We start from the raw sequence: 12,155 nt of genomic DNA, 5'->3' as shown, positions 1-12,155 counted from the left end.
TTTACATCCATATCTTTATTTGAACAATATTAATAGCTAGGAGAATACAGCATTAATGACACACATTTACTAAGTACAACATCAGACAACTACAAATTTAGAGCATAAATGTCTATCTGATATTGTCTTGGTTTTTTCATCTTAGCACTAGGTGATATCTAGTGAAAACCTATGTTTCAAAGGCTTTTGTTGACATGAGGTGCATTAGTAACTTATTTTTAAAAATTTCATGTGAGATATGCTAGGGTGGGTTTAGTTTAAAAGTTGGTTGATAATGCCTTTCACTTTTCAGTACTTTTGCTTCATTTTTCATGGAGGAATATTTCGCCTAAGAACTTTTCAAAGATTAACTAGATCATGTTTCTCTATGTAGGTCAAAGTAGAATTCCTTTTCCAGATCCAACAAGGAAAAAGAAAAACTGCAATGTTCAATGCTATGGCAGTTAAAAGACATATCCATTTCACAGTAAGTTGAGAATTGAAGTTAGTAATTAAAATACAATACATTAAATGTCATAAGCTCATTTCTATGCAACACTGTTAGAGCAACTTAAATTCTCCAAGGTAACAAGAAAATCAATGTAATTCCTGGGTTCCACAAAAATACACAATTAGATTCATAAATTATAACACATATATCCACATTTGAAGGAAAAATTCATCATATGTTGGAAAAATTAAATGGCTCAGTGTTGTAGACAGCCTGAAATGTAGGCTGTTTTTATAACGTATAATAATAAGATATTTAAAACTATCGACTCTGAAAAATGTCATGAAAATGTATACTGACCTACTAAGCATTGAATTGTACATATAAACTTCAATTCAAAAAACACTTTTCCAGAAAGAAATGTTTTCTGTCAAATATTTCAAGCAACATTACAATACTAAGGAAATGGTATTCATATTTAGACATTGTAATGAATCTAGTAACACCCATTACATTGAGCTATTGAGCATTTTAACTAGACCAAATTATAAAATAAAAAATGTATAAAATATATTTTGGCAGATATTTTACATAGTGCTTTCCAGTTCCTGATCCATTGAGACATCTATTGTAATCTCAGTTTGACTTAATTTAGGGTAATACAATGAATTAGAATTATAGCACTCTTTCATATTTTCACTCCAGTTTTGATGTGGGTAAATTGTTCTTAAAAAAAATTAATGAATGTCCATGAAAGGTTTCACAATTATACCCTTAGCCTAAGAAAACGTCAGTTCAGTGGGAAACAAGCCATTTAAGAATTACCAAGAATCTAAATTATCTCTATATTTCATTCACACGTTCATTTGCTTACTTTAACACGGAGCCCCCGGAAGTCAGGAAACACTAAGATCATGTTTCACTGGCTCCGAGGTTGTTGCTGCCTCAGAGTTCCAACACGTGTTTGGAAATGAGAGCATGGGAAGAAGCAACAGGCGGGGAGGGTCATGCAGAATGGGAAGGGAGAAAGGAGGCCACGCCCACCCACACCCTCACACCTTGTGAAACAGGGCAAGATACCTTTCCAGGCAAGACTTCCCCTTACAGAGGAGGAGTTCCAGAGAACTTAAGGCAGCTCTAGGAGGGAAGGGAGCAGGGGTTAAGGCGGCCCTCACAGCACAGCCTGAGAAGAAATCAATGCGCTTATGCATACACAGTGCCTCCCTAACCTCTTGGCTCCAAAGCCAACACTGGCAGCAAGTATACACTGTCATGTTCAAACACACAAAGCCTTGTGTATGGCCTGCCTGGTAGACAGCCCTCAGAAGGGACCCAGCAACTTGGCCTGTGCCCTCAGGTTCTCTCCAGGCTGCTCAGCTAGCTTACCCGGTGGCTCTCATAGTGACTCTGAGGGCTGTGTGTTGACAGTGACCTTCTTCCTAACTGTTGGGAGGCTCTCTCCATTTCCTGTCAGGCTGGGACAGCCTGCTACTAAATAATGACCAAAACAGAGTCCTGCACCCTCCGGGGGGGTGGGGCACTGATCTATTACAAAAGCCAAACCTAGTTATAGTTGGTGAAAGTGAAAGTCGCTCAGTGGTGTCCAACTCTTTGTGACCCCATGGACTATACACTCCATGGAATTCTCCAGGCCAGAATACTGGCGTGGGTAGCTTTTCCCTTATCCAGGGTATCTTCCCAAACCAGGGATCAAACCCAGGTCTCCTGCATTGCAGGCAGATTCTTTACCAGTTGGGCCACAAGGGAAGCCCAGTTATAGTTGGTAACTATGACAAAAAGGAAACCACAAGGCACCCGATCTGACCAGCACCAAGAACTTGGTACTCAGCGTTTATTCACCTCCCATAGGCCAGTAGCCAACTCTGATAGAGAAACAGAGCGCCTTGTGCTGGGCAGGGCACCCCACGGGTACCAGGAGGAACAAAATGGAACCTGGGGGCTTTCTCAAGTCTCCTGCCCACAAGTGCTCTCACTGCCACTGCCGAGTGTGGAATGATGGCACAGCTTAGGCAACCTAGGCAACCTTAGTGAGGCAACTCACGTATCCCTGTCTCAAATTTTCACACACACAAGGACGGCAGTAGCTACCCTCCTACCTTCCAGGGCTGCTGTGAGGACACAGTGAGGTAACAGAGCGAGTTGGAGTAAAGCACGGCCAGACACAAGGTACTGTTTCTACACTCCCTTTTCACCAGGAGGACTGAAGGGCCACATGTGACATTTTTGCTTTATGTTAAACAGTTTAAGTTACTGAAGACTGTGTATGTGTGGAAGAGAAAGAGAGAGAAAAAGAGAATATGAGGACATCTCAGGATGGTGCCAGGTGCCCCTTCACCTAGGGTTACCAGGGAAGACATTTCTCACAAACACCACTATACTGAAATTCTAATAAAATAAATTAGTTAAACTGTGTTATTAAAAGCTTTGATCTATATTATACATAATCACTTACCCAGAAAGAGGCAACTTTCAATTGTCCATTGAAATGAATGAAATAAAGCAAATGAGACAAACTGGCCCAAATCCCCAAATCTTCTCTCAGTTGGCTTTGGAATACATATTTTTGTACTTTTGCAGTTGAGGAAAGAAGTGTCAGGTGCACGGGGAATTTTCACAACTTCAGAAGGAACCATGAAGCTACACTTCATGGATTTTACCCCATGCTCATCTTTCCCCCTTCATTATAGTTTCTCTTGGGCAGAGCAAAACCTTAACCTGAAAGAAGGTACAAGAAGGGAAACTGCTGCTAAGTTTTCAGGTTTGCTTTCCAAGGGGTGAGCTGAGTCTCCATGTAAGGTGAGTGGGGAAGAGACTACTGAGAAGTGGCTATTGAGACAAGTGAATTGTTTTCTCAAAGAACTCTTTCTTTGAGTTCCTATAGTGTGCCATGGAGGAATTATGAACAAGCGTAAGAGCAGTAAGCTAAGAAGTACCGCAGAGAAGTGAGAACAGTAAGAACTCATGTAAGAACTGGCCTGAAGGGGAGTCCTCAGGCAGGCGGGCAGAGCAACTGAAGACTGACCCCACCCCCAGCCTTCAACACCCAGAGCAGGGAGCAGACAGTGGAGGGGATACCCGGCTGAAGGAAGGGAAAGAATGAATGGAGAAGTGAGTGGGTGGATGGTGTGGAGGGCTGGCAGAGGTTTGTTTGAGGCTGGGCAATAAAGTGTGAATGGACAGAGGGAAAGGTGAGAAGCCCTCAGAGAGGCCAAGGATGCCCACAGTCAGCAGAATATTGTTGCATCTCCAAGAAACTAGGACACAGAATGACTTACCAGGATTTGGAGTTCTGTGGTCGTAAGGTATTTCTGTTCTGACTAAAGATCTTCAGGCCACTAAGAGAAATTAATTCAGATCCCCATCTGGGGTTCTGGATAGGCCCTGGAGGAAGTTGGAGTCCTAAAATAGCATAATCTTTGTGCGGCCATCCCTGAACAGGAGAGCCTGTGGCTCGGGTGTGGAACAGAGGCTCTTTGTAGCAGAAAGATGAGAGGCAGGAGAGAGAGAAAGGCCCAGACTAGACATGCCTCAGGATACAAGTTGTCTGTGGGAAAGACCAAGGGCTGCAGTGGCAGTGGAAGCTAGAGCGTGAGCCTGAAGACCCGACATGACTCAGGGTGTGTGTGGAACATGCTACACAGGACTAACCTGGGAAAGGGCCTGGGAGGATTTCCAGGTTTCAGTAGGGGAGCCTCAAATCACAGTGGCATTTGAGGGGACATCTCTCCCACCCAAGTCCCATCTATGTTCTTAGACTCTGACACATTCAGTACTAAGTAGGTGGTTTCAAAAGTTATTGAAAACCACATTGACAACCAGGGAAAGTTGAGAGAATCCGAAGTAGCATTTTTGCTTGATTTTGCAAATGAATAAGTGTATCCAATCTGAATACAGCAGTACACAATTCAATAGAAATTACCTGAACTAAATTTCTAAAAGCATGAATATAAATCATGTACATTTAAGAAAGATTATAGCTTCATAAACCTATGATTTTACGTTTTATTAATCCCTCAAAATTAACGTGCTTCAAACACTAGGCTAACCTTACCGAATACCTGCAGCTCACTTCTCTGTGGTCCAAGCACTCCGAGGAGAGAACTTCAGAAGTGGAAGGGACCTTAGGAACCGGCTGTCTTAACACCCTTACTGTATAAATGAGGAATTTGAGGCTCAAATAAGTTAACAGACAGTATTTATCTTTTAATAACAATCTTTATCACTGATTTGAAAATGTTTTACTTCCATTAATAATATTGCACATATTTTATAGATCATCTAACAGTTAATTTTTACAAATCTATGATTGTAATTCCAAACCAGAGTTTCTAGTGAAAGTTAAGAATTTGCTTTTGCACAATCTGAAACATTTATTGTTTAAGATTTGTGGGACAAATGGTATGTTTACTTAGAATGTCAGAATGAAAACTTATAGAATCTGGGTCTTATTAAACCAAGTCCTCTGTAAAATTCAGCAATTTCCTTATATTTTTATATAGGTCAAAGTATTTCTAATATGATGCTCTGGAAAATACCTAGTGGTACTGAGAACATTTATAGAAGTTGCAAAGCCTAAAAAATGGAATCAATTATTTATTATATACTTTCTTTTGCATAATTTATAAAAGAATCAAGATTTCAAGACCTGAATCATGAATATTCTGACAATCCTCTCTAGATACTGAGATTAATTCTTAATAAATTAAGAAGAAAGTAAACCTGTCAGGGTTGAAAATATGCACTGCAGGAATCAGATCTAGTAACTAAAAATAAGTCACTTCACAGAACACTGTACCCTGATGTGATATCACCCAGGGAAAGTTAATGAGCACATCAATATAACACATCCTGAAAAAATGACATCAACATTAACCACTTTGCCTACTTCTATCCCTAAATGTCAAACGTTGTGTCATATTACTACATGACTTCCCAGTGTCTGCTACTTGTGAGGGTGAATCTGTAGATATGTGCACATAATCCAGTTAAAACTAATCTGATTGGACTGTAAACAGAGTTGATAAAAGAGAAGCTTATTGTTGTAGTGCCTAATATGAATATCGCTTACATTTTAAAGAACATAGTATGTAGCAGCAATTTAAAATGCTCAGTAAACTACAGTACAAATGGACTTCCATGCTCTAAGCAAACCAACATTCTCTTAATATCTCTACATCATAGTGACACATAGAAGGGAGCTACTTGTCCAGTTACTTCACATAATGCCAGTTTATTTGTTTGTTCCAGTTTGACATTATCAACATAATTGATTCCTAAGCTGGTATGATATGTACTCGGTGGTGATTTTTCTTTCAATGCTTCTGGTTAGTACATAGGAGGTTCCTTGATGGCGCCTTCTTAACAACAGCTCATATTCATATCTGGAATCAGGTTTTTTATATCATTTAGATGCAGTGATAAGGATTTAAAATAAATGCTGGCAGCTGAAGACACATTTTTTTTTTCTTTTCTTCCGTCATTCACCTGCATGTCAATGGCAGACACCTAACTGACCAAGGACAAGTGTTGTTATGAAGGTAACACGGCACAAAGGAACCTATCTTTCTTTCCAAGATGATGAAAAGTATTCTAGGGGCAGTTCTAGTCAATAATCCTTTATTTGGGAGATAATAAGTAGTATCTTTTAAAATGTGTTTTCAGTAGCTCACTTGAAATAATGGGTTCTTATTTCAGGCAAGAAATGTATTGTCAGTATTTGCCTTGATATCACTTTCAGACCCGTGATATGAATCCCAGGCCCAGGCTGGCTGGAATCTGGATGGTTTCTAGCGCAAGGGAAGAGGGGTTAAAAGGAAAGGTGACAGGAAAGATGTGCTTTGCATCCATGAGTAGTTGAGGAGAGTCTTTCCTGTCTCGTAAACGCATCTGAGAAAATGAAGGAAAAAAAATCAGAACATCAATTTTTTGAATCTATAAGCATTTTTTTAGAAAAAATTCTACCAAAAACCCTCAATGAATGACAAATGTTTATATTTGTTTTAAAATCACTTCATTTCCCCAATAAGTTATTATCAAAAAATTAATGCACTATGAAAATGATACAATAATATAATAAAAACTGCATTATCCTTCAATAAATTATAAAATTTCCATCCAAATGACTGTGTTGGTAAACTGAAGCAAAAGGAAGCCTGGGAGATCTTACCTGTATAGTACGAATAAATGACACAGAAACTCTTTCTTCAAACTCATTAACCGGTGTATACAAATTCAACACTTTGACAATCTGGGAGAAATAAAATGATCAAAATTTTTAGCATATTATCAAATACATACATTCCAGTTACCTCTAATCGGGAAGATGAAAAGGATCTCTGCCTATTGCTTTCAATTCTACTCTGGGCTTGGTTAGGACAAGATGGGAGAGGGAGCTGTTCTGAAGGCACATTTACCTTTATTATTTAAATTTTTATAATAAGAGTGTATTAATATAATATCTGTACATTTTAAGGAGCAATATAAATTTGAAAAAATCATGAAAAGTAAAAGTACTCCCACTCTCAGGCTCTCAGTCTTTCAAAGTAACAATAGTTATCAGTGTCCTGAGTATTCAGCTAATTACTTTCTATATATACTCTATGTGTAACCTATGTAAGATTTCTATGTTTTGAGATAAGTGATAAACATTTAAAAAATCCGAAAGTCAGCACAAAAATAACTAGGCAAAAGAAAAGTGGGCATGTTTATGCCCGTGCCTTGCCTCACGCTGTGGCCACTGTCCTCCAACGCCATTCCCATATTTTCACTGCCTTAAATTCAAGACTCTACCTGAATGACTAGTTATTGATCCTCAGCACCATTTGGAGTTCTCCCACTAGCTTATTAGTGCTCAGGGCTTAACTACCCACCAAGGGCTAGCACCAGCCCTGGGTTTCCCTAGCCCTGTGGCCAGCTGTGCTATGAGCTGGCTCCACCAAAACATGGGGCAGCAGAAACCAAAGGAAGCAGGGTGGGGCAGCCAACCAGGCCAGGGGCCAACCCTGCCCACTAGGGAGCCCACAGTAGAACTACTGTGGCCCTGTCACAACAGAAGGGCCTATATAGCCCACATAGGGGGTACCCCTGGGCACAGAGCTCTGGCGACCAGAGGGCAGCATGCTTCGGAGGCCCACAGGATGTTTACTACATAAGGCCACGTCTTTAAGATGGGAAAATGTAACCAGCTGACTTAATGCATAGAAAACAAACAAACAAACTGGGAAAAATGAGAAGACAGGAGTATGTTTCAATCAAAGGAATGAGACATAATCTCAGAAGTACTAATGAAGTGGAGATAAGCAATCTACCTGATAAAGAGTACAAGGTTATGATCATAAAGATGCTCACTGTACTCAGGAGAAGTAGGGATGAACTCACAAAGAGTTAGAAAATATAAAGAACCAGAAAAAGCTGAATAATACAATAACTAAAATAAAAAAAAGACACTGGAAGGCATCAACAGTAGACGAAATGATACAAAGGAGTGGATGTGAGATGGAAGACAGTAGTGTAAATCAAATCACTGAAACTTTATAGAAAAAAGAATGAAAAGAAATAAGGATGGTTTTAAGAGACCTCTGGGACAACTTAAGTGATACTGAGAACAAACAGTTGGTTGCAGAGGGAAGAGACATGGGGTGTTCAAAATAGGTGAAGGGATTAAGAGGTACAAACCTCTAGTTATCAAGTAAATAAAGCATGAGGATACAATCTACAATATAATATATGGTTTATAATATTGTAATAACCTTAAATGGGGACATATGGTTGCTAGACTTATCATGGTTATCATTTCATAATGTATGCAAATGTCAAACCACTGAGTGGTATACCTGAGACTAACATCATATTATACATCAACTACATTTCAATTAAAAAAAGAATTATCTGTCTTAAATAGATAAGTCTAAAGAATCATTCAATTATCAAATAATATACAAGACTCTTTGGAGTTCAAGCTCCATAGAGTGTATAGAAGGTATACTCTATAAAAACAGAAACTTTGCCTTGTTCCTGGTTTTATCTGAGTGGCTGGAATGTTACACAGAACAGTGTAGAGAATGGATAAATATTTACCGACTGTTGAATGTGCATGAGTGTGACTAGTACTGAAATATACTTTGTGGTAAAATCTCCTGTCTTCAAGATCTACAGTATTGATATATGTCATCTCTGACACAGATGAAGTTAGCTCAGAGACAAAAGCAATAACTAGAAGCCTTCATGACTTCCCTAAATGTTACCTTTGATGAATTTTATAATAGGGAAAGTTGCCTTACCTGGGCAGTAGTTAAAGCATTGCACATGGAACAAATGGCTTCTGCATCATCATCTGTTTTCTTTTTCACTTGCAGAAGCTGAGCAGCCTGGATGAGAGGCTCCAGGGTTTCCTTAGCCCCACTGTTCATCAAATTCTTGTCACGCAGCCATTCTTCTAGTTGACTGACATTGTACCTATGTCAAAAAAGGGTTGAGGGGGATGCAAATTTACCGAATGTTATCATAAGTGTCTTAATTTTTCTGTGCATGGCTTTGTTAGGAATTTCAGTTGAATTCTGTTTTTTAAATCATTAGCTGTGCTTGAAAATTTATCACTATAAATAATCAGGTTAATAATCATAATCATATAAGAGTGAGTTTAATTCTAGAGACTATAATTCTCTTTAATGGAAGACAGAAGTGTAGCTATAATAGCAAGTTACAAAATAAGGTGTGCTAAAAAAAAAAATAGAACACATAATATGGTTGTGTCCTTATTAAACAGCAGAGCAGAAAACATGTTACAGCTTTTTACAACTTGAGAGGAGAGAATTGACAATCCTCTAATACTCTCTGTTCCTTATGTCAAACTCCAAGCTAGTGGACATAATAAGATCCCTACCCTGTGCTCTGACCCTTTTCAGGGAAGAGCCTGGATGATGGAGGTAGTGGCCTGAGGAAGTTTAGGGATGTAGGCAAGAAGGGCAAGTGGGGGCATAGGAAGAAGCAAACGGAAAATATGGAGAGAGACACAGAAACTACACAGATGCTGAGGTTTTTAAGAGGTGGCCAAGCGACTGACAGCGGTTTGCAAAACAGGAGTCAGGTAAACGGATCCATGCTCAGGACTTAGTAATCAGGCAAAGAGGGGCTTCGCAGGTGTAAACAGAGCTGGCAGAGAAATAAGTTTAACGATCTGAGTGGAAGGCACTGCCTTCTGACTGCTGTCTACAGTGGACATGAGTCAGAATGGAAAATTTGGAAAGAAGGTCAAATTTCCTAAGATTGAGTAACTACAGACTTTTATAGGAGAAATACTTTCTCCCTCTCTTGGTGAATTTTCTAGCTGTTTTAAAATAAATTATTTGCCAAAAAAATAATTATATTATGCTAACAAGGTGATGCTGAGGAGCAGCTGGACAAAACTGAGTGCAGCTTTCCTTAAAACTGACGGGGGCATATTTCAAACATCAGTAAAAGATTTACCCCCTCATTGAGTTAACTTTACACGGAGCCTGGTTCCAACAAGCAGAGGCTGAAGGCACGCTGGGAGCAACCACGCGTGGCAGTGGAGGAAGTCCAGCCAGGAGGAGGAAACGGCTCCACGCCCGGTCTGCCCTTACCGCTCACCTGGGGGGCTTCAGACGACGGGTGCCCGCGCCGCACGTGAGCCCCAGCAGACTGTTAGGCAGCCCGAGAAGGCCACGAAAGGTGTTGGAGTTCGCTCACCTGATCTGCATGCCTTTACTCCAGGAGCACATGTCCTTCCGCAAGAGGAGGTTGTTCAGGGTGACGGCCCCCACGATGTAGAACATCTGCTTGACCACCTGCTTGATCAATTCGGGGTCCATGCCATGCTGACACATGACCGAGTGGAAGGAGTTGAGCTGTCGCAGGATGGAGTCCAGTGTGTAGGTACCCTCGTCAGCAATGCTGGAGGTTCGCTTTCTTAGCCCTGTGGGCTTCACCCCAGAGACACCCTGAATGGTTTCATGTTCCAGCATTCCGGAGACTAAAGGAGAAGTTCATACGTCAGAGAAGAAGATTATGATGCAAACACACACACATGCACACACACACACAATTTAGGAAAATGACTTGAGTATAAAATAGAGGGAAAAAGGAACTACAAGTAAAAGGGCATCTGGGTTTTAAACTTTAATAAAAGAATTATCCTTAAATGTAAAAATTTATCATGAAATTTTAATGGATTATTTTCTAAAATATGAAACAATAGTCTTAATAGCACATGTGTAAAATTTCTTGGAAGGGTTTTTGAGAGAGAGGTTTTTAAGAGAGAGGCAATTAGGGAGAAGATAAGTATTCTCCAGTAGTGTCGAGCCTCAGAAGCAAACAATTCAAGTAGTAAGAAAAGCAGGAGACCAGGCAGTGGTCTTGGGAGAGGGCAGTCACATGGGGCTGGAGAGCTGGGCCCTTCCTTGACCTGAGCTTCCCTCAACAGCTACGCACAAAATCAGTAGCCTGCAATTTTTACATGCCCCCTATTTCCAATTTCACACCTGCTACACTTTCCAAAGGAATATAGGTAGCATGATACATACATACATACCCAGAGTGAGTGCACACATATAAAGAGAGGTACATGAATCTCATATACATAGACACACACACTGATCAGTTGCTCATCCAATAAGAAACTGCAACAAACCAAATTGCCTTTAACGATTTCACAGGGGCCCTGAAATGAACAACTCAGCATGGACTGTCTGAGCCCCATTCTTGCTGCCATGGTACCTTCCCAGCCCTGTTACTATAGCCTATCAGGTAATCTGCAAACCCTCCTCAGTCTCTTTAGTTTTAGTTGGGTCCCTAGAAAGTTCTCTGCAGTAGTGCCCTTGATGAAAGTTTCAAGTATTTTTGTTTTTGAAAACTGGACAAGGTCTGAGGTCTGTTGCTGGATATAAAGCATAACCCAATCTTAACAGAGAGGCATTACACGTTAGAGAGGGAAACTATTAATAGATCCTGCCATTTCCATCACGTAGAAGCAGGGATTTTGACGTGCCCCAGTTAGTCATGGCTGTGGTTCTGAGATTCCTCAGCTAATTTTGAGACTGAGTCTTACTACTTTACCTTCTTCATATGAATACATGCTCTGATACATGTGCCACGAGACAGACCTGGACGTCAGCAATGCCTGGGACTTACCAATCATTGGCTGAAGGATGTTCTCTAATACCCGCACAAGCTGCTGGTAGATCTGAATTGCCAAGTCACTGAGCACCTGCCGGTACTCAGCCAAGTCAAAATTGGTGAGGCAGTGTTCATTTTGGCGAGAGGTGTTGTGTTTCATAAAGCCCTAGAGCCATAATACAGAGTTAATGACATACATGAAATAAAATGTCTCCTGTCTAACTCTCTCATTTGATCAATATCCTCATGCTCTTTTTTACCTTTCTCCTAAGAGTTCCCATCCAACCTCCACATAAGTGCCAAGATAATCCTTCCCAAATTTTGTGTTTGTTTCTATTATGTCCCTGCTTCCACTTCTTACCAGCATTTGAATAATATCTAAACTTGGCAGTCTAGCATTTAAGCCCTTCCACAAGCAATGTCAATGAAATAAGATAGGGGAAATCAATTTGAAAAAAAAGCTAATGAGTGTTTTCACTTATGAAACAGCTGCTTTACTGCCAAACACTAGATTATGTAAAGTACCAATCTCTTAACTTCAGTTCATTAAATAGAGTCTTGTTTATAAATT

At 40.1% G+C, this 12,155-nt stretch overlaps 1 protein-coding gene across 4 annotated transcripts in view; it reads right to left on the bottom strand.

Annotated features, from left to right (window-relative positions):
- MYO5A (myosin VA) overlaps positions 1 to 12,155 on the bottom strand; it is a 198,522-nt gene continuing 186,367 nt past the window's right edge. For all 4 annotated transcript variants that reach the window (XM_070469262.1, XM_070469263.1, XM_070469264.1 and 1 more), the window contains 5 exons: positions 11,600 to 11,750; positions 10,160 to 10,442; positions 8,731 to 8,905; positions 6,618 to 6,698; positions 1 to 6,337 (listed from right to left, as the gene is read on the bottom strand). In XM_070469262.1, coding sequence (XP_070325363.1) covers positions 6,185 to 6,337; positions 6,618 to 6,698; positions 8,731 to 8,905; positions 10,160 to 10,442; positions 11,600 to 11,750 — 843 coding nt within the window. In that variant the 3' untranslated portion in view covers positions 1 to 6,184. The remainder of the gene's footprint in view (positions 6,338 to 6,617; positions 6,699 to 8,730; positions 8,906 to 10,159; positions 10,443 to 11,599; positions 11,751 to 12,155) is intronic.

This window comes from Odocoileus virginianus, chromosome 6, assembly GCF_023699985.2.
Source record: "Odocoileus virginianus isolate 20LAN1187 ecotype Illinois chromosome 6, Ovbor_1.2, whole genome shotgun sequence".
NCBI classification, from domain to species: domain Eukaryota; kingdom Metazoa; phylum Chordata; class Mammalia; order Artiodactyla; family Cervidae; genus Odocoileus; species Odocoileus virginianus.
This window is presented reverse-complemented; position numbering and strand designations above follow the sequence as displayed.